Source organism: Carassius carassius, chromosome 4 (genome assembly GCF_963082965.1).
Source record: "Carassius carassius chromosome 4, fCarCar2.1, whole genome shotgun sequence".
Taxonomy (NCBI): Eukaryota; Metazoa; Chordata; class Actinopteri; order Cypriniformes; family Cyprinidae; genus Carassius; species Carassius carassius.
In genome coordinates, this window is record NC_081758.1 from 10,396,723 (window position 1) to 10,417,405 (window position 20,683).

Below are 20,683 nucleotides of genomic sequence, written 5' to 3' on the forward strand. Positions count from 1 at the left end.
CATTCATTCTTTTAGTAAAATATAGTAGTAACATTTGACTTCTGCTGAATCTTCTGCTGATATTCGGTGATACCTTCTCCATGTCCTCAAACACATCAGAGGTGGCAATAGTTGCTGGAGCTTCTTCAATGATCTTCTGATGCCTACGTTGAACGGAGCAGTCACGGCCGAACAGAGAGATGGCGTTACCGTACTGGTCAGCCAGGATCTGCACCTCCAGGTGGCGAGCGTGTTTGGCCAATTGCATGACAAAGATGGGAGAACCTGGAACCTCAGTTTGAACCTGAGTAACACATAAGGAAAAGTACAGTGTTTAGTTTTGGAAAGTTAACAGGTGGGTAATATTGTAGTGTGGCATTGAAGAACAACTCGGACCTGTCTAAAGAGGTTGGGGAAGTCTTCTGCACAGTTGACTTTCCTGATACCTTTTCCTCCTCCGCCTTCAGATGCCTTCACCATTACAGGGTAGCCTACTTGTTCTGCCGCCTGTCAATCAAAACATGCTCTCTCACTGACTGGACTTTAGTTTAATGTCACGCTGTGCTTGATGTAAGTGTATAGTATACCTTCAGTCCAGCCTCCACATCATGTACACAGCCCTGCTCATACAGCTCTGTAGGGACATTAATAATTCCTTTCTTCTGGTCATTCTCCGTCCATTCTACTGTCAGCCCTGTACAGACAAAACCAAACCCACAATCAAGATAGTATAAAATGCTGGACAGAAAGGGGGTGTGGTAGGTTTAGTACCCCTGCCAAATTTAACCTCACATGACAAATATCATAATCAGAGGTGGGTAGTAACGAGTTACATTTACTTCGTTACATTTACTTGAGTAATTTTTTGGGGTAACTAATACTTTTCGAAGTATATTTAAAGATGGGTACTTTATACTCTTACTTGAGTACATTTTTTGGGAAAAATCTGTACTTTTACTTCGTTACTGTGGGCGACGCTCCTCTCGTTACTTTATCTTAAAGCAATAAATGTTATAAATGCTTCAGTTTATTCCAAACGCGCCGTCTACTTTTCTCTGGGCAATGAGTGATGCCCATTCGCGAATGATTCATTCTTTTGAGTCAATTCTGTTCAATGGCTTGATCAAACCAATTGGCAAACGAGTGAATTGGTTCATGAATCAGTTTGGATGATTCCTTCAGTTCTCTGCCGCACGCGCTGAGCGTCTGAAGCGGTTCACTCAGAGTTGTAACGTTTAAGATCATCAGCAGCGTTGAAAACGTGGATATGGAACTGCACTGAATTGAAAGCAAATCTGCAAAGGCTATTGTTTGCTTGCGATGGAGATCCTTATTAGATGAACGTGTGTGCTGTCTACTGTTTAACAGGTAATAACTTGGGCTACATTCGATTACAGTACACGATACAACTGTGACATTAGTTTGTTGTACGTGTGTGGCTTATAACAGGGGGGAGTAAAGTTGAATGCAGCTTCCAAAATACAAAAAAATAGCCGATTAAGATTTTATTAATTTTAATACAATCACACCGGTGCCAGTACGTTCAGCAAGTCATATCATCAGCTGCTAAATTCAGATCTGTGATCGCTTGCTGGCGCTGAGCCAGAGACAGACGCGTTTTTACAGCACTGCGCATTATAACCAATCACACACGGTTCTGTTGAGCTTATTAAAGCATTGGCCAATCAGAGGTGTTCCGATGAGTCATCGCTAAAATGCCGGTGCTTCCTTCACTCGCTCACTAACTGAATACCTCTTTCTGGCGAATTCTCTCGTCAGAAACAACTAAGTGCAGATGTGTGTACGAATCTATAATTAAGATATTGATTTCACAGTGTTAACAGTTTCAGTGATTTTAATGGGAGTTTCTGAGAGTGATTGAAATCTAGACTGTCAGTGAAAATGATCTTTACTAATGTAAATGTTATTTGCCCTCTTTCTGAACAATGAAAGATTAGTAGCAATATTTATATCACATTAACTTTCAATGTCAAATTCACATTTAATATAAAGTCAGTCGTATTAAAAATATGTTATGGCATGACACCTATATCTGTTACTTAAGTAAACAGACAGGGTTTTATAATAAATTACATAAATTAGAGTAAAGGTTAATGAAATATATACATTTATACACACACACATACATTACATACATTTTATCTATATATCTAAATAAAAATAGGCTCAGTATATATGACCCATAGTAACTAGTAACTAACTACTTGAGTAGATTTTTTATCCGATACTCTTTTACTCTTACTCAAGTAACTATTCAAGACTAGTACTTTTACTTGAGTAAATATTTCTAGAAGTACTTTTACTTTTACTTGAGTACAGTTTTTGGGTACTCTACCCACCTCTGATCATAATAAACACATTTTTATTTTGTGTCTGACAGAGGCAGTCAAGCACAGGCAGGAGGGCTACATAATGACAACAGGACTAGGGATGTAACGATTACCGGTTTGACGATAAATCATGATAAAATTCCCCACGGTTTGGTATTAACGTTTCATCTTTTTATTATCATTAAAACCGTACTAGATTACCGCGATTCTTACAAATGGCGATAAATGAATGTCATTTAAAATCCGGACATCATTGTAATGTTACTGTTTTAGTGATTATGCAAACAAAAAGTCATTTTATAAAACTTGGTTAAGTGATTTGCCTGTATGTACTTTTTTAACTTTTCCATCACATTATAACAATGCCGTGATAATACTGATAACCGTGATCATTTTGGTCACTATAATCATGCTAAGAAATGTTCATACCGTTACATCACACTTCCACTTAGTGAAAGATCAAATCCACACTTCCAGTCAGAAATTAAATTAAGTAAAGATTCACAAGCCTTCATCACACACACAAAAAAAATGCTTCATTTTGAAATAGACATCATTGAAAGGAACGATAACAATTCAGTAAGTCAGATGCTGAACTAACCTGTTCCACTCCAGGGTAGTGTAGGGATGCCAGCTGTCTGGGCCACAATAGAAGAGGCGATCTTATCCCCAAGAGCCCACATAGCCTGACTAGGTGGACCTAATGAAAGATACCAATCACTAAAGTAAGAGCAATACCATCACAGTATGTGAAAATCTTTATCAATGTGGTGTGGGAAGGCTTATTGTCATAGCTCAATCTCACCCATGAAGGCGATGCCATTCTTGTGCAGCAACTCAGGGAGTTTGGGGTTCTCAGAAGCATGACCCCAACCGGCCCACACGGCCTAAAGACATTCGTGTATTTAACAGATAGTTTTATCCAAAGCAACTTAAAGAGGGATTGCCTAAATTATGTGTCAGCTAAACCCTTTTTAAAAATAAATTTCTTGAAGTAGACCCTAATATCTCAATAATAATTTTACAAAACATTCACAGTTCTCTGATGTTGGTTAATGGCCACATGATATGCAAGCAAACAAATATTTAATATTTTTATTATTATTATTATTAAGCATTTTATATTTATTGTTTTTATTGTTTTACATTGCCATTTCATAATATATTACAATATTGGGTATAAACGGGATATGATTAAGATGTAATTTTTTGAGAAAAGAATCCTACAATGCAAATATTCTTCATTGCTTTTAGCTTTTTTAAACTCTGATTAAAATAAAAAAATAGACAGAAACGTATTACTATTGCAATAATACAACTGTGCTCTAAAAAAAAAAAAAAAAAAAAAAAAAAAATCATACTTTTATTTCACAATAAGTTACGAAATTAATTTCACACAATAATCGTGCAACCTGATTTAAGTGTTAAAACTAAAATAAATAGCCACTTCATTTGCTTTGAACAGCAGCCATCAAACCTTGCATGCATTTACCTGAACGGGAATTCGTTTGGCTATGTCCAGAATGAGTTCCACATTAGCATAGTTATTGTTGTTTGTCCCTCCTGGGACAGGTACATAGTGATCTGCCATCTTGATGTACTCTGTGGACAGAGTTATACATATGTTTAACTAAGTATTAAATTGAGACCATATATACAAAATATTTGAGATTATAGGGCTATTCACAAATAATTTTCACTTCACTGAATTTGTTCAATGCTAAGTAGGCCATGCTTTCACTGACAAAGCCTACTGACAAAGTTTTAATAATGAAGAGAAGGACCTCTGAAGACATTCCTTGCTAAATACATTTGCCAGCGCAGCATGGCTTTTTCCGGGATTACACTATGATGGAGCCAGGAGTGGGGGAAGGTGTCCTCCAGCTATTTTTTTTTTACTCTTATGATGTAACAGTTAGGCTCAGCACTTTAAACGCACCTGCATTGGCCTTGAGGTCCTCCGGAGTAACCATGACGACGAAACGTATGGCCCGTTCATTCCGAAACATTTCATAAGCCCAGCGACGGATGGAGCGCATGCACTTGACTGCAGCAATGCCATTGTTGGCAATGAGCACCTTCCAAAACAAAACATGATATTCACAGCGGTCACTACACCAGGGTTGTTTATAGTAAAAAAAACATTAAAAAAAACAACAACATTCAGTTACTAGTGCTGTCAAACGATTAATCGCGATTAATCAAATCCAAAATAAAAGTTTTTGTTTACATTATATATGTATGTGTACAGTGTATATTTATTATGTTATATATAAATACACACACATTCACTTCTGTATATATTTCAGAAAAATATTTTATTTTTATATATTTAATATATTAATTCATAATATCAATTATATGAATATAAATATAGACATGTAAATCTAAAAAAAAAATATTTACACTGTGTGGGTGTATTTATATATACATGACATATACACAACACATACATATGCAAACAAAACCTCTTATTTTGGATGCGATTAATTGTTTGACAGCACTGTCAGTTATATAAAAAAAGGTTAACTGAAATGTATTAAAATAAAAAAAATAACATCTTATTTTATTTCAATTAGTGTTAATTTCGTTAATGAAAACTATAACGAAACATTTTCGTCAATGAGGCAGTCTGTGTTCTGTCATAGATCTCGGCTGTATTGTTTGCGATAATGTTTGCGGATTGTGACGTTACTTGTACAACCTCTGTGCGACAATGAGTATTTTTGCCATTGTTTTAAAAGAAAAACAATAATGACATGTGGAATTCTTGGAATTATTATTAGAAATTTCTCTGTTAAGCCAGTTGTCATAACGTAATATAAACCATGCATACGAGTCGATATTCTATTGATTTGTCCTTACTGGTAAAAGAACAAAATCTGATGAAATGTAAAAATAAATTTCCCAAATGACAACAATCATTGCGATTAAAGCTGAGCAAAATCTTTTTTTCATCATATCAACAATTATACAGTAAGACGAAAATATGAAGAAACTATGTAAGTTTCCACTGACTAAAACTAGACTAAAATTCCCAGACATTTAGTCGACTAAAACTTAATGTAAATTTAACTAAAACACGATTATGACCAAATATGATTAAAAACTAAAAGTTACATTTGACACAGGACTAAGACAAAGACTAAATTAAAAATAGTGGTCAAAATGTATCCTATTTTCAACTAGTTGCCAAGGAAACATTTCTCAATTTCATTTAGTTTAATTTGTAATAAAAAAACTAAAACTAAAATAATAAAACCATATAGACATTAAAACATCATAAACATTAAAAATGACAAAACAACAAAATTTTAATTTTCAATTAAAAATCTTCTTAATTCGATTAAAAGTGTAAAATATACAAATAAAATTTAATCAATATAATCAATATAAAGCTATAATAGTTTCTCAATGACACTAATAACACTGCATCACGCACATGTCTAGAATATCAGGCATTAATTTTACCTTCTCAATGACTTTGTTGCCACCAAAGCGGGTGACAAACTCAGCGGGGGAAGCGACAGTAAAGTCCCTCTGCAGGTCGATGCGTCTGCGGTCCCTGCCCTGCTTCACGAGGTGAAGTCCTGACATGCTAGGCCTTGAGAATCACACACAACACCATCATAATTCACAATATGGACTGAGAAACACTGAATACAAAGAGATTAACACCACAGCAATACACATGCTAGGTAACTGACAGCATTGCCGGTCGTTTTGGATTGGATTTTTAGAATTTCAAGGAGAAGAAAAAAAAAAGAGATGTGAACTCAAGAGCACATTTTAAGTAAAAATTATGTGTTTAATTTAGGCAATGCAATAGAACAATCTATGTTCACCGTTTTCTATATCCTCCATGACATTCCCAAGCTTTTGAAGGCATCATTTCCCTCCCTTTTTTTTTACATAGTTAAAATTAAAAAGTGATAAATGGCTGAATAAATTGATCTCTTAAAAGGTACCGAATGGAAAAATTTAGCTATGTTTAGAATGGAATACTAACAGACTCCATACTACACAGTAAACGTACTGTATACAGCCTAAAGCATTATGTGAAACATACATACAAGCATTGCTACATGCTGCATGTCAAACAGTAGCGTGCTACGTGCATGTTAAAATTAGGCAAGGGATCCAGTTATCATCTTGGATATAACAAAAGTTTGTTTGCATATCCAGCTTAGTGTAAATATGTCTTAACTTATGGAGTCTGATTCTTGAATCAAGAAGGCAGTTATTACTTCTGGTTCTGGTTCTTCTGGAAAAATAAGGTTAAGTGCACTGCATTATGGGATACGGAATAAAACACAATATTCCCGGGTCGGCACATGTAGGTCATTTGGTTATTCTAGACAGAGAAAATGCATACTGTGCATAACATACATACTGTATACTGCAAAAATAGAATTAGTAGTATAGTAGTACACTATCCCTAACAAATCCTTCAGGTGTAACCTGAATACAGTATTGCATCATGTCGGAGTTGCTGGCACACACAAAGTGCTCCTTTAAGGGGGAAAGACTGGAATGTCTCTCCTCCTCTTCCCTCTCCTTAGGCAAAAATAATGTTTTGTACTTTCTTTGCACTTCCCCTCCCCTTGACCAATAGTAGAGTCTTATAGAGATGAGTGGCATATTGGTCCACTCATATATGAATATATGAAAAAACATTTTGTAAACTTTATATTTTAATCTCTGAACACATGTGGACAAAATTTGTGCAGAGATATCCTTCCGTTATCCCGTAGGTGGCACGCTAATGTTGATTAACAAGCTCGTAGAACAGCATAAAATGCTGTATTATAATTGTTTTATAATTTTTTTATAATTGTTTTTTTTAAATAATTTTTCAAAAACGCTTTGGAAAACTGAATTGGGCCGAATAGCAAAACAAATTTGTAGCCAATCAGCAGAAAGGGGCGTGTCTACTGATGATGCAGAAAAGAGAGGTTTCACTCTACAGGTTGGACATTAGCTGAGATGAGCAACAGAAAGATGGAGATGGCAAATAAAAAACGAAAAAAAGAAAACATCTGCGTAACAAAATAAGGCTTAAGGCAAGAAGTAGCACCTGTGTAAATGTCGGTGAAGAGAACTACAGAGAATCAAGGAGTGGAAGGCCTACGATCATGCACTAAGATTGCTTTGTTTCTTTTCAGTATACGAGTAACACCGTGTCTACATCAGACACACAGAACGCTGCAAAAGCTAAAGTCTGTCTTCACTGGACGCGACAAAGCAACTATTGAAAATCATTTGAAATTTGTATCAATAGGTTAAAAATAAAACGCAGCAGCAGTTTTCTGTCAGAAATATTTGATATCGTACCACACTGCATCCAGGGTAGACCAAATATATATATATATATATATAAAGTTTTGAGAATTACATAAATAGTTTTCAAAAAGTTTGCTGCTAAACTGCTTTTAGATCTTTGTTTCAGTTTTTTCTGTGATGTACTGAAATATAATTACAAGCACTTCATACGTTTCAAAGGCTTTTATCGACAATTACATGACATTTATGCAAAGAGTCAGTATTTGCAGTGTTGGCCCTTCTTTTTCAGGACCTCTGCAATTCCGACTGGGCATGCTCTCAATCAACTTCTGGGCCAAATCCTGACTGATAGCAACCCATTCTTTCATAATCACTTCTTGGAGTTTGTCAGAATTAGTGAGTTTTTGTTTTTCCACCCGCCTCTTGAGGATTGACCACAAGTTCTCAATGGGATTAAGCTTTGGGGAGTTTCCAGGCCATGGACCCAAAATTTCAACATTCTGGTCCCCGAGCCACTTAGTTATCACTTATGCCTTATGGCACGGTGCTCCATCGTGCTGGAAAATGCATTGTTCTTCACCAAACTGTTGTTGGATTGTTGGAAGAAGTTGCTGTTGGAGGGTGTTTTGGTACCATTCTTTATTCATGGCTGTGTTTTTGGGCAGAATTGTGAGTGAGCCCACTCCCTTGGATGAGAAGCAACCTCACACATGAATGGTGTCAGGATGCTTTACTGTTGGCATGACACAGGACTGATGGTAGCGCTCACCTTTTCTTCTCCGGACAAGCCTTTTTCCAGATGCCCCAAACAATCGGAAAGGGGCTTCATCTGAGAATATGACTTTGCCCCAGTCCTCAGCAGTCCATTCACTATACTTTCTGCAGAAGATCAATCTGTCCCTGACGTATTTTTGGAGAGAAGTGGCTTCTTTGCTGCCCTTCTTGACACCAGGCCATCTTCCAAAAGTCTTCGCCTCACTGTGCGCTCACACCCGCCTTCTGCCATTCCTGAGCAAGCTCTGCACTGGTGGCACTCCGATCCCGCAGCTGAATCCTCTTTAGGAGACGATCCTGGCGCTTGCTTGACTTTCTTGGACGCCCTGAAGCCTTCTTTACAAGAACTGAACATCTTTCCTTGAAGTTCTTGATGATCCTATAAATTGTTGATTTAGGTGCAATCTTAGTAGCCACAATATCCTTGCCTGTGAAGCCATTTTTATGCAACGCAATGATGGCTTCACGTGTTTCTTTGCAGGTCACCATGGTTAACAATGGAAGAACAATGATTTCAAGCATCACCCTCCTTTTAACATGTCAAGTCTGCCATTCTAACCCAATCAGCCTGACATAATGATCTCCAGCCTTGTGCTCGTCAACATTCTCACCTGAGTTAACAAGATGATTAATGAAATGATCTCAGCAGGTCCTTTAATGACAGCAATGAAATGCAGTGGAAAGGTTTTTTTGGGATTAAGTTAATTTTCATGGCAAAGAAGGACTATGCAATTCATCTGATCACTCTTCATAACATTCTGGAGTATATGCAAATTGCTATTATAAAAACTTAAGCAGCAACTTTTCCAATTTCCAATATTTATGTAATTCTCAAAACTTTTGGCCACGACTGTATATACACTCACCTAAAGGATTATTAGGAACACCATACTAATACGGTGTTTGACCCCCTTTCGCCTTCAGAACTGCCTTAATTTTACGTGGCATTGATTCAACAAGGTGTTGAAATCATTCTTTGGAAATGTTGGCCCATATTGATAGGATAGCACCTTGCAGTCGATGGAGATTTGTGGGATGCACATCCAGGGCACGAAGCTCCCGTTCCATCACACCCCACAGATGCTCTATTTGGTTGAGATCTGGTGACTGTGGGGGCCATTTTAGTACAGTGAACTCAGTGTCATGTTCAAGAAACCAATTTGAAATGATTAGAGCTTTGTGACATGGTGCATAATCCTGCTGGATTTAGCCATCAGAGGATGGGTACATGGTGGTCATAAAGGGATGGACATGGTCAGAAACAATGCTCAAGTAGGCCGTGGCATTTAAACGATGCCCGATTGGCACTAAGGGGCCTAAAGTGTGCCAAGAAAACATCCCCCACACCATTACACCACCACCACCAGCCTGCACAGTGGTAACAAGGCATGATGGATCCATGTTCTCATTCTGTTTACGCCAAATTCTGACTCTACCATCTGAATGTTTCAACAGAAATCGAGACTCATCAGACCAGGCAACATTTTTCCAGTCTTCAACTGTTTAATTTTGGTGAGCTCGTGCAAATTGTAGCCTCTTTTTCCTATTAGTATTGGAGATGAGTGGTACCCGGTGGGGTCTTCTGCTGTTGTAGCCCATCCGCCTCAAGGTTGTGCGTGTTGTGGCTTCACAAATGCTTTGCTCCATGCCTCGGTTGTAACGAGTGGTTATTTCAGTCAAAGCTTGAATCAGTCAGCCCATTCCCCTCTGACCTATAGCATCAACAAGGCATTTTCGCCCACAGGACTGCCGCATACTGGATGGTTTTCCCTTTTCACACCATTCTTTGTAAATCCTAGAAATGGTTGTGCGTGAAAATCCCAGTAACTGAGCAGATTGTGAAATACTCAGACCAGCCCGTCTGGCACCAACAACCATGCCACGCTCAAAATTGCTTAAATCACCTTTCTTTCCCATTCTGACATCCAGTTTGGAGTTCAGGAGATTGTCTTGACCAGGACCACACCCCTAAATGCATTGAAGCAACTTCCATATGATTGGTTGATTAGATAATTGCATTAATGAGAAAATAAACAGGTGTACCTAATAATCATTTAGGTGAGTGAGTTGTATGGGATGTGGTAACACAAGGCCCTCTCACAATATATTGCTTTACACATCTATAGATTTTGCTGCTCAGAAATATTCACGCAATCATGCAGCACGTATCAGAAGATCTGCGCTCCGGCGTGGTTAGCGCTCACACTCACTGATCTATATATAACTGAACCGCGCTCTTGCCCACCTCTTCCAACAGAGCCAGGGACTGCTAAACGAAGTGATCACACTAGCAAATGAAACAGGCTTTGGGGGTTAAGTTTGCCTAGTGTGAGCACACCCTAATTATTCTCACGCATCCTGCACACACGAGTCCCTACCCCCACATCAAGTGTTTTCCCATGCTATGGGTCCCGCGATCATGCAGAATAATTATGATTAGGAGCCATTATTTCACATTCAAGTCAAAAGTAAAAATAACAAAAAGGAGGTTTAACATCTCCAAATAGTTCCGCACTGTGGTGACAGCAGGAAATGTTTTGCAGAGTAAACTGAGGTTAACTATAAAATCATGACCTGGACCTGGAATTCTATGAAGAACTAAACATAAAACCTTTTGCCAACAGTTCAGATCCTTGAGCATTACATTAACACTATTCCAGGAAATGTCAAACAGCCTAATGTTGAACTCCAATCTATTCCTGAAGCATCAACACTTTGATGCACTCACACTCAACAGCCTATTATGGCAAGTCTGTGAGAGACACATAGAGATGGAAAACACTGCCAAAGACTAGCAGTGCAACCAAAGTTAACCAAACACACAGAGAGGCACTTGTGCGCATTTTAGCATAGTGATGAACCCAAGTATCCTCAAGCCACCACTTTGCACAATGTTGCTGCATACCTCCCTCATATACACATGTACTAAGAAATGTAATCACTTATTTAGACAATCAACACTAGTTTTACCTTGAAACTAGTGCTTTTCAAAGGCCATGTCCCTGATCTCGAGCACCAGGCAGAGCATGCATGATTGAGACTTTGTTAAAGTGGACTTCCATGTCACAATAACTCCAAATGGGAGTACAGAGCATCTCTGACCTCAAATTGTGCAAGGATCCGTCCAGGCTGTCGAAGCCCATCTCATAAGTGCTGTCTGAACTGACAGAAGAGGGGGAAAGAGAGCGTGGATTTTCCTCCATCTGCAGGTCCAGCTTCCCTGTGGTTTCGTCCTCAGAGTTTTCTTCGGACACAGATCCCACGATGAAGTGAGAGTGCAGCGCAGCCACAGCTGGAGGCTTCTTCTCAGTAGAGTCCTGCTCTGCCATACTTAGGCCACGCTGGCAGGCTGCAAGCACTATATAAGGGAGAGAATAGAGCCATTATTTCACATTCAAGTCTACAAGTCAAAAGTAACAAAAAACAAAAAGGAGGTTTCTTAATGAAATATTTGACTTGAAAGGATAGTTCACCCAAAAACAAAAATTACCCCATGATTTACTCAGCCTCAAGCCATCTTAGGTGTATATGACATTCTTCTTTCAGACGAATACAATCGGAGCTATATTAAAAAACATCCTGGATCTTCCAAGCTTGATAATGGGAGTGGACGGTAGCCCAAAATTTTAAGTCCAAAAAACTTAACCAATCCGTTATAAAAGAAATACACAACTCCAGATATAAGAAAAATATCCATATTTACAAGTTAATTCATCTTAATCTCTAGCTTCCTGTAACTGTTGTACACACAATCCTGAGAGAGTGGTTTCCAACGGATGACGTACAACGTAGGCGGAATGCCCCTTTCCACAACCCTGAACTACTCGCTAAATGCTGGGACACGGTCTCAGTGTAAACCTGAATGAGTGGATGCACGCCACCGCCTTACATACCTGTATGTACTGGGGAGTAGTTGGGTATGCAAATTCCACTCACCAGTGATCACTGGCCTGTTTTTTACTACTCAGAGGTGGTTGGGGCTCCCAAGAAAGAGCCCTAATAATCGACACAACATAACATCTCCATTCCCTCCATCAGGAAATGAGGGTTACATGTGTAACCAAAATGTTAATTTTCATAAGGGATATGATAGATAGTTGAGGTCATGCGTTTTCTCGATTCAAGGGAACATTCTAGAAATGTATGTTGAAACTTGCTTTGCCATATTCACGTACAGGGTATAAAGCAACAGACACCATTCAAATCACGCAAATCACGAAAAAAATACAAGTACAATAACAAATAAATAGTAATAAATAAATAATACAAGTAATAAATAAGTAATAAACAAGTAATAAACAAGTAATAAATAAATAATACAAAGGTACTTTGACCAGTGCTATTTTAGTATTATCTACTATTATCTAACTATGGTTAGAGAGTCGGACTCGCAATCGAAGGGTTGTAAGTTCGAGTCTCGGGCCGGCAGGAATTGTAGGTGGGGGGAGAGCATGTACAGTGCTCACTCCTCCCTCAATACCACGACTGAGGTGCCCTTGAGCAAAGCACCAAACCCCCAACTGCTCCCCGGGCACCGCAGCATAAATGGCTGTTCACGGTGTGTGTGTTCACTGCTGTGTGTGTGTGCACTTTGGATGGGTTAAAAGCAGAGCACGAATTCCGAGTATGGGTCACCATACTTGGCTGTATGTCATGTCACTTTTTTTTTTTTTATGTTACTAATATTTCTATTCAGTTTAAATTAGGGGTGTAACGATTTTCAAACCGAATCGAAAAAACGCGATACATCACCCACGATACGTGTCGCTGTACTCTCGGTACGATGGGCATCCAATGTCCCCTTTAATGTTAAACAACAAAAGACGAGAAAATCACTCACTTCTCTTGATTGTATAGCTTTTGCAACTTTAACAAGGATTGGTCTTTCATTTATACAGTAAAATATGCACTGTTATTTTACAATTGTTTTTAAATTTCTGTGCTTGAAAATTACTGTTTAACACCTGAAAAACTTTTTTTTAAAACCTGCTTATTTTATTTGTATCTTTGCTCTATTGTATTATTACACCTCTTGCTTAAATGTATTTTATTTCAGTTTTAGTATTATTGCACTTTAACTTCAAATTATTTCAGTTTCCAATGCAACATTCTAATTTCTAAGTTTTTCATCTATTATTACTATTTAGACTTTATATCCATTAAAGAAGATTATTTTATATCCCATCAATGCATCTAATGTATCTTACGTTTGACTCCTAGTGAACCTGTCTGACTACTGTACCTCGATTTAGCAACTCACCTGCAGGACTGCCACATGTAAAACTATAACCGCACCTCATCTAGCCTGATGAACCTGATCAACGAGTCTCAGCCTCGCAGGACCCTTAATCATGTGTGAAACACCGTTTAACACTTTAATTCTAATTCTCGAATTCTAATTTAATTATAATTTCTGCAGTCCTTAACGGGTTTCCTTCACTCAGTATGAGATGTATATATATATTGATATATATGAGATATATATATGACATATATGATATATATATATATATATATATATATATATATATATATATATATATATATATATATTTTATTTTTTTTATTTTTTTTTTTTATTATGATTTCCTTCTTCATCTTTCAAACATATGAACTGCCTGTCTCAATTTATACCTAGAAACAGTGGGATCGGTTCAACCTAGCACATATGCTAACTCATGCGTCACAAAACCTCCTGTCATCTGAAGGTTCGCCAGCCAAAGACACGGTTGATGTTTTATAAATCCGTCCAGTAACGTTATGTGCCGTGTAATGTGCAGCATTACAGTTAGCAGGCACTCGGGGTAACACGCTTATGTACTCACCGTGCGAGAAGAGTCTGCAAGCAATTCTGAGGTGTGTAAACCGAGGTTTTGATAACGACTGAATTCCCTTCTATATGAAGCCCATCTCCGCTCCGATGATGGTTAAAAGGCTATATAGCAGCATAATGCTAGAGACCCAGGCGCTCCAGTCCTCTTTGACAGCAGCATCCCGGTGGTGTGATGCGAGAGGGTTACTTCTGGACGTCGTCCTTTGACCTCACCGATGCAACCACTCACGCTCTATCAGTGGACCAATAGTATTCCGCGCCTCGCACGGGGCGGGGTCACGCATGCAAATAAAAAGGAAGGTGTACCCAATGATTTGACGATTCGTTAGACACACGTGTTTTCTGGTGTAGAATGTTCTATTAAACAACAAGTGAAAAGAATTTATTATATTTGATGTGGGGATTCAATCTATCAACTCGAAAAGTAAAGGTCATCAAGACAAACTTAAATTTTTGGCTTTACAAAGCTGTGAGAAATAGCCATGTAATCTAAAGTATATTTAGACCTGATGTACACCCACACCCCCAAATATATAAATGTAATTTACTCTTTTATTAGTATTTATTTATTAATTCTTCTTAAAGGGTTAGTTCCCCTAAAAAATGAAAATTATGTCATTAATAACTCACCCTCATGTCATTCCAAACCCGTAAGACCTCTTTATCTTCAGAACTCAGTTTAAGATATTTTAGATTTAGTCCGAGAGCTCTCAGTCCCTCCATTGAAACTGTGTGTACGGTCTACTGTCCATGTCCAGAAAGGTAAGAAAAACATCATCAAAGTAGTCCATGTGACATCAGAGGGTCAGTTAGAATTTTTTGAAGCTTCGAAAATACATTTTGGTCCAAAAATAGCAAAAACTACGACTTTATTCATCATTGTCTTCTCTTCTGTGTCTGTTGTGAGAGAGTTAAAAACACAACAGTGAAGTGATATCTGGGCAATCATCGCAAATGAAGTCATTAGGTCGAGCGCAAAAGAACCGGTGAACCGTTTTCTACCGAGAACGAGTCAATGTTTTGTTTGTTATCTGGCTCGGCTCGGTGTTCATCTTCAGTTCTCTCTTCACAGCAGTTCAGTCAGTGTACTGTTTGAGTAAATGAATTACTCCGGGATATTGGTTTGTTTGAACTCAGAGGGAGTGTCAACCACATTAAAAAAGTTAACAGCTTAAGTCATTTGTGGATTCATGCGTATTGGAGACGCGAACCGTTTAAAATGATTCAGTTCGATTTGGTGAACTGGTTCAAGAAGATCTGGATTCATCGAAGGATTCGTTTGCGAACCGGATATCATTGAACATTTGAACTCTCTCACAACAGACACGGAAGAGAAGACAATGATGAATAAAGTTGTAGTTTTTGTTGTTTTTGGACCAAAATGTATTTTCGATGCTTCAAAATATTCTAACTGACCCTCTGATGTCACATGGACTACTTTGATGATGTTTTTCTTACCTTTCTGGACATGGACAGTATACTGTACACACAGCTTCAATGGAGGGACTGAGAGCTCTCGGACTAAATCTAAAATATCTTAAACTGTGTCCCGAAGATGAACGGAGGTCTTACGGGTTTGGAACGACATGAGGGTGAGTTATTAATGACATAATTTTTATTTTTCGGTGAACTTACCCTTTAATTTCAAATATAGTTTCTGAATGTTATTTACATATAAAAATACCTATTTTCATTATTGATGACTAAGTATAGTATTGTATTTAAACTGAAACATGTTTTTTTTTTTAAAAGTTCAATTATGAGGGTAAACATCAAATTGTGCTATGCAGTACTTTATGAAGAGCTTATATATTACTCCGGCTATATTCTGACTTAAGAACAAATGGTGTATCTGAATAAAGTAAAGAGTTAGTTACAAACCAGCTAGTGCTAAGCCTTTGGTGTAGTCTTTACTATACATTTTAAGTGACAAATGGCTGTAACCCTGCAATGGGGAGCCCTGCTTTTTTCTACCAAAGGGGACCAATATTGAATTAGAAAAAAAAGTTTTTATTTCCAAGATGATAACTGGATGCCACTTAATAAATTAAACATGAAATGTGATGAGGTCAAGTAATAATTTTAGTGGATGCAGCATATACCTCCGCTTCATATGTTTATTGTGAAGAGGTCTCTGAACTTTCCATGAAAGTAAGTCCATGAGAAATTTTAGTTTTGGAAAAAAAACTTAATCCACATTTGTACAATAGCAACCTTTGTTAACCCAAGGTAACAAATCCCTCACTTTTTACTGGCACCCAGTAGTCGTTATTGTACTTTAGAAGTGTTTCTGATTCGTAAGCAAATTTGCTGATTTGATCATTTCAAAAGTATATCAAAAAATGCAACCTTGACCTGCTCAACCCAACTTGAGACCCAAAAGCCTGATCCAAATATTGGGTAATTCATCATACAGTTTTACAATGCGCAGCAAATTCTACAGAGTCAGAATCAGAATGAACATTTATTGGACAATTTATTTAGTTCGTTAATTACTTTTAACATTCCATATCTTCAGTAAGGGTGAGTGATGGCCCACATATAATACAGGCTATATTCAAAATTAGTACGAATATTTTGAATTGGACATTGAGTGCTATTGAAATGGAGAGTAAATACTTATGTAGTCTGTTAGTACTGTATATCATCTGGTTTATCATTGCCACTTTTCTTTTCTTTTTCTTTTTTACGAATAAACAAATGGTTGATCATGGCAATCACACTGTAAAAATCCACAAAATAAGATTGAGTCTTTTTTCTCAACCAACTGCTGTTTATTAAAATAGATCTATCATTGAATTGCCTACAACAATACAATAAATCATTGGTCAGTTTCATATTCAGGTCATTTAAATGATCATTTGTCAGTTTCATGTTAAATTCACGCAGAATAATTATTGATTGATCTAAAACTGTGCCTGATATCAGTTCTCCTGATATATTTGCTTTGAATGACCAAAGCCTGAGATGTAGCAACATGTACTTTGATAACAGAATCTACCTTTATCCTCACTTAAGCACACAGGAGCGTACACAGGTTTTTAGAAATACAGAGGTCCCAAAATGGAGATTGGTAGGGGAGTTTGGAGGCATGCTCCCCTAAGAAAAGTTTGATTTTCCTGACCTACGTGAGTGCATTTTAAGACGTCTTAAGGCTCATAAATTGGATAATAATATAGGGTTAAAACCAAGTCAGTGGGCAGTAGTAATTTAAAGTATTTTTCAAGATAGATTTTTAAACATGAGAATTATATTAAATGTTGCAATGAATGATCCACGCTACAAACTGCAAATAAAGAATGTATAGTTTGCTTATGTTTATGAATTTATGTTAATGAATTTAACTCATCTTGGTAGCCTTCAGTAAAATCATGTGTCTAAAATTATTAAAAATCAATATTTATTTTTTCATTCACACTGATAGAAATTAATCTTTTCCAATAAGTTTAAAATGATTTTTACATTTTATGGACATTTTTACCTCTATAAAGCCATTTTTCTTACTTTTGAGTCAAATTCTTATATTTAATGTGTGAATTATGTTAATAAGACATTTGGGCTGTTACCAAGCAAATTAAATCAACACAGAAACTGCATCTAAAGTAGCATTTAGATGTATTATTTACACACTGTTTAAAGCAAGACATTAATGCATTTAACCTGCTATTACAAAAGCATAAATAACTTTTCGATATAGTAAACATAAAACATTGAATACTGATATTTGAAATGATTTAAAACATGAAAAAAAGAAAAAATAGAAAAAGTTGAAATGTGAAATTAAAACTGCCAATAGGTGGCAGCAAATCACTGTTACAGTTTTTCTCAATTGCTAAAACACTAAACCCAGGATGTCTTTCGAAAAGAGTAGAGGTGTGACCTCAGCATCCTGGCTAAATTCGCCCATTGGCCTCTGACCATCATGGCCTCCTAACAATCCCCATGTCTACTGATCGGCTTCATCACTCTGTCTCCTCTCCACCAGTAAGCTGGTGTGCGGTGGGCGTTCTGGCGCACTATGGCTGCCGTCGCATCATCCAGGTGGATGCTGCACACTGGTGGTGGATGAGGAGATACCCCCAGACTATGTAAAGCGCTTTGAGTACCTAGAAAAGCGCTATATAAATGTAATGAATTATTATTATTATTATTAAACCCTATTGTCTGAACCAAATGATCAGTTGCCCGAACCCACTGATTGAATCAATCACTCTTTTGGCAAAACCATAAGCACTTTTTCCCTGTTTAGACACAACTTACCAACACATTTTCATTGTGATGCACCTGTGCTACATAATGGTGAGCACAGGTGACAAAAGTCAAACACAAATAAAGCACAGATGTCACCATTTGAACACAACAACTCAAAATTGATCACACTTGTGGCTTATGATGTGAGGGAACATATACAATAAGCCAGTTAAGAGAGCATTGGTTTGTGAGGCCCTGCAATGGATAGAAATCTGAGAGGAAGAGTTCGTGTGAGAGGAGGTCGAGGTGGTCAGCGAAGACAAAGAACAGTAATATCTGATGAATTCAGAGCTACTGTGATTGACCATGTTCTTGTCCATTGTATGAGCATATAGGAGGCTGGACAAAGGGCACAACCAAACATCAGTAGATTCACGGTGTCCACCATAATCCGAAGATTTAGAGAACAGGTAATTACCTTTTTTTTGACATTATAGTACAGTATGTAAATGTTGACAGCAATTACTGTATGACATACTATATATTGTGCCACAGTATACTGTAAGTAAATATGTTTCAGTACATCACTGTACCAATATACTGTAGTATTGTAATGGAGGGTTGGTCTAACTGTTTGTAGGCCTAGTATTCCATGTACATTTTTTGTAACTCCATGTTCTCTTTTTGTAGAATTGAAAGACTGCCACGTGGGGGTGGGAGGACAGGTGTGTTCTCCCCACACCAAGAGACCTTAATTGTTGATATGGTCCGTGAGAACAATGCCATTAAACTGAGTGAAATTCAGCAGAAGATCATTGAGGACCGTGTAAATTTTGAGGGTATCAACAGTGTCAGCCTCTCTGCTGTTGATCGTGTCCTCAAGCGCAACAGACTGCGCATGAACAGCTATACAGAGTACCCTTTGCCAGGGTTTTTTTCCCCTGTTGCCTGGCCAGACAAAATGTGGCCTGTGATGTGGATGAAGTCCTGTGGCCTGACCCAGTACGGAGACATGATGCTGTGGCTGAGTAATGCACTTACAGGTCCTTCTCAAAAAATTAGCATATTGTGATAAAGTTCATTATTTTCCATAATGTAATGATAAAAATTAAACTTTCATATATTTTAGATTCATTGCACACCAACTGAAATATTTCAGGTCTTTTATTGTTTTAATACTGATGGTTTTGGCATACAGCTCATGAAAACCCAAAATTCCTATCTCCAAAAATTAGCATATCATGAAAAGGTTCTCTAAACAAGCTATTAACCTAATCATCTGAATCAACTAATTAACTCTAAACACCTGCAAAAGATTCCTGAGGCTTTTAAAAACTCCCAGCCTGGTTCATTACTCAAAACCGCAATCATGGGTAAGACTGCTGACCAGAAGGCCATCCTTGACACCCTCAAGCGAGAGGGTAAGACACAGAAAGAAATTTCTGAACGAACAGGCTGTTCCCAGAGTGCTGTATCAAGGCACCTCAGTGGGAAGTCTGTGGGAAGGAAAAAGTGTGGCAAAAAACGCTGCACAACGAGAAGAGGTGACCGGACCCTGAGGAAGATTGTGGAGAAGGACCGATTCCAGACCTTGGGGGCCCTGCGGAAGCAGTGGACTGAGTCTGGAGTAGAAACATCCAGAGCCACCGTGCACAGGCGTGTGCAGGAAATGGGCTACAGGTGCCGCATTCCCCAGGTCAAGCCACTTTTGAACCAGAAACAGCGGCAGAAGCGCATGACCTGGGCTACAGAGAAGCAGCACTTGGAATTTTGGACAAATTTTGCATGTCATTCGGAAATCAAGGTGCCAGAGTCTGGAGGAAGACTGGGGAGAAGGAAATGCCAAAATACCTGAAGTCCAGTGTCAAGTACCCACAGTCAGTGATGGTCTGGGGTGCCATGTCAGCTGCTGGTGTTGGTCCACTGTGTTTTATCAAGGGCAGGGTCAATGCAGCTAGCTATCAGGAGATTTTGGAGCACTTCATGCTTCCATCTGCTGAAAAGCTTTATGGAGATGAAGATTTCATTTTTCAGCACGACCTGGCACCTGCTCACAGTGCCAAAACCACTGGTAAATGGTTTACTGACCATGGTATTACTGTGCTCAATTAGCCTGCCAACTCTCCTGACCTGAATCCCATAGAGAATCTGTGGGATATTGTGAAGAGAAAGTTGAGAGACGCAAGACCCAACACTCTGGATGAGCTTAAGGCCGCTATCGAAGCATCCTGGGCCTCCATAACACCTCAGCAGTGCCACAGGCTGATTGCCT

At 38.0% G+C, this 20,683-nt stretch overlaps 1 protein-coding gene across 9 annotated transcripts in view; it reads right to left on the reverse strand.

The window, feature by feature from the left end:
- Positions 1-14,436, reverse strand: part of acaca (acetyl-CoA carboxylase alpha) — a 53,419-nt gene extending 38,983 nt beyond the window's left edge. For 8 of the 9 annotated variants that reach the window (XM_059546619.1, XM_059546639.1, XM_059546627.1 and 5 more), the window contains exons 1-10: positions 14,213-14,435; positions 11,490-11,745; positions 5,802-5,934; positions 4,270-4,408; positions 3,823-3,932; positions 3,136-3,217; positions 2,932-3,030; positions 567-673; positions 376-486; positions 74-283 (exon numbers count right to left, since the gene is read on the reverse strand). In XM_059546619.1, coding sequence (XP_059402602.1) covers positions 74-283; positions 376-486; positions 567-673; positions 2,932-3,030; positions 3,136-3,217; positions 3,823-3,932; positions 4,270-4,408; positions 5,802-5,934; positions 11,490-11,716 — 1,218 coding nt within the window. In that variant the 5' untranslated portion in view covers positions 11,717-11,745; positions 14,213-14,435. Of the gene's footprint in view, positions 1-73; positions 284-375; positions 487-566; positions 674-2,931; positions 3,031-3,135; positions 3,218-3,822; positions 3,933-4,269; positions 4,409-5,801; positions 5,935-11,489; positions 11,746-14,212 lie in introns of all 9 variants that reach the window. The other variant, XM_059546604.1, reaches the window with a different exon arrangement.
- Between the last annotated feature and the right edge of the window lie 6,247 nt (positions 14,437-20,683).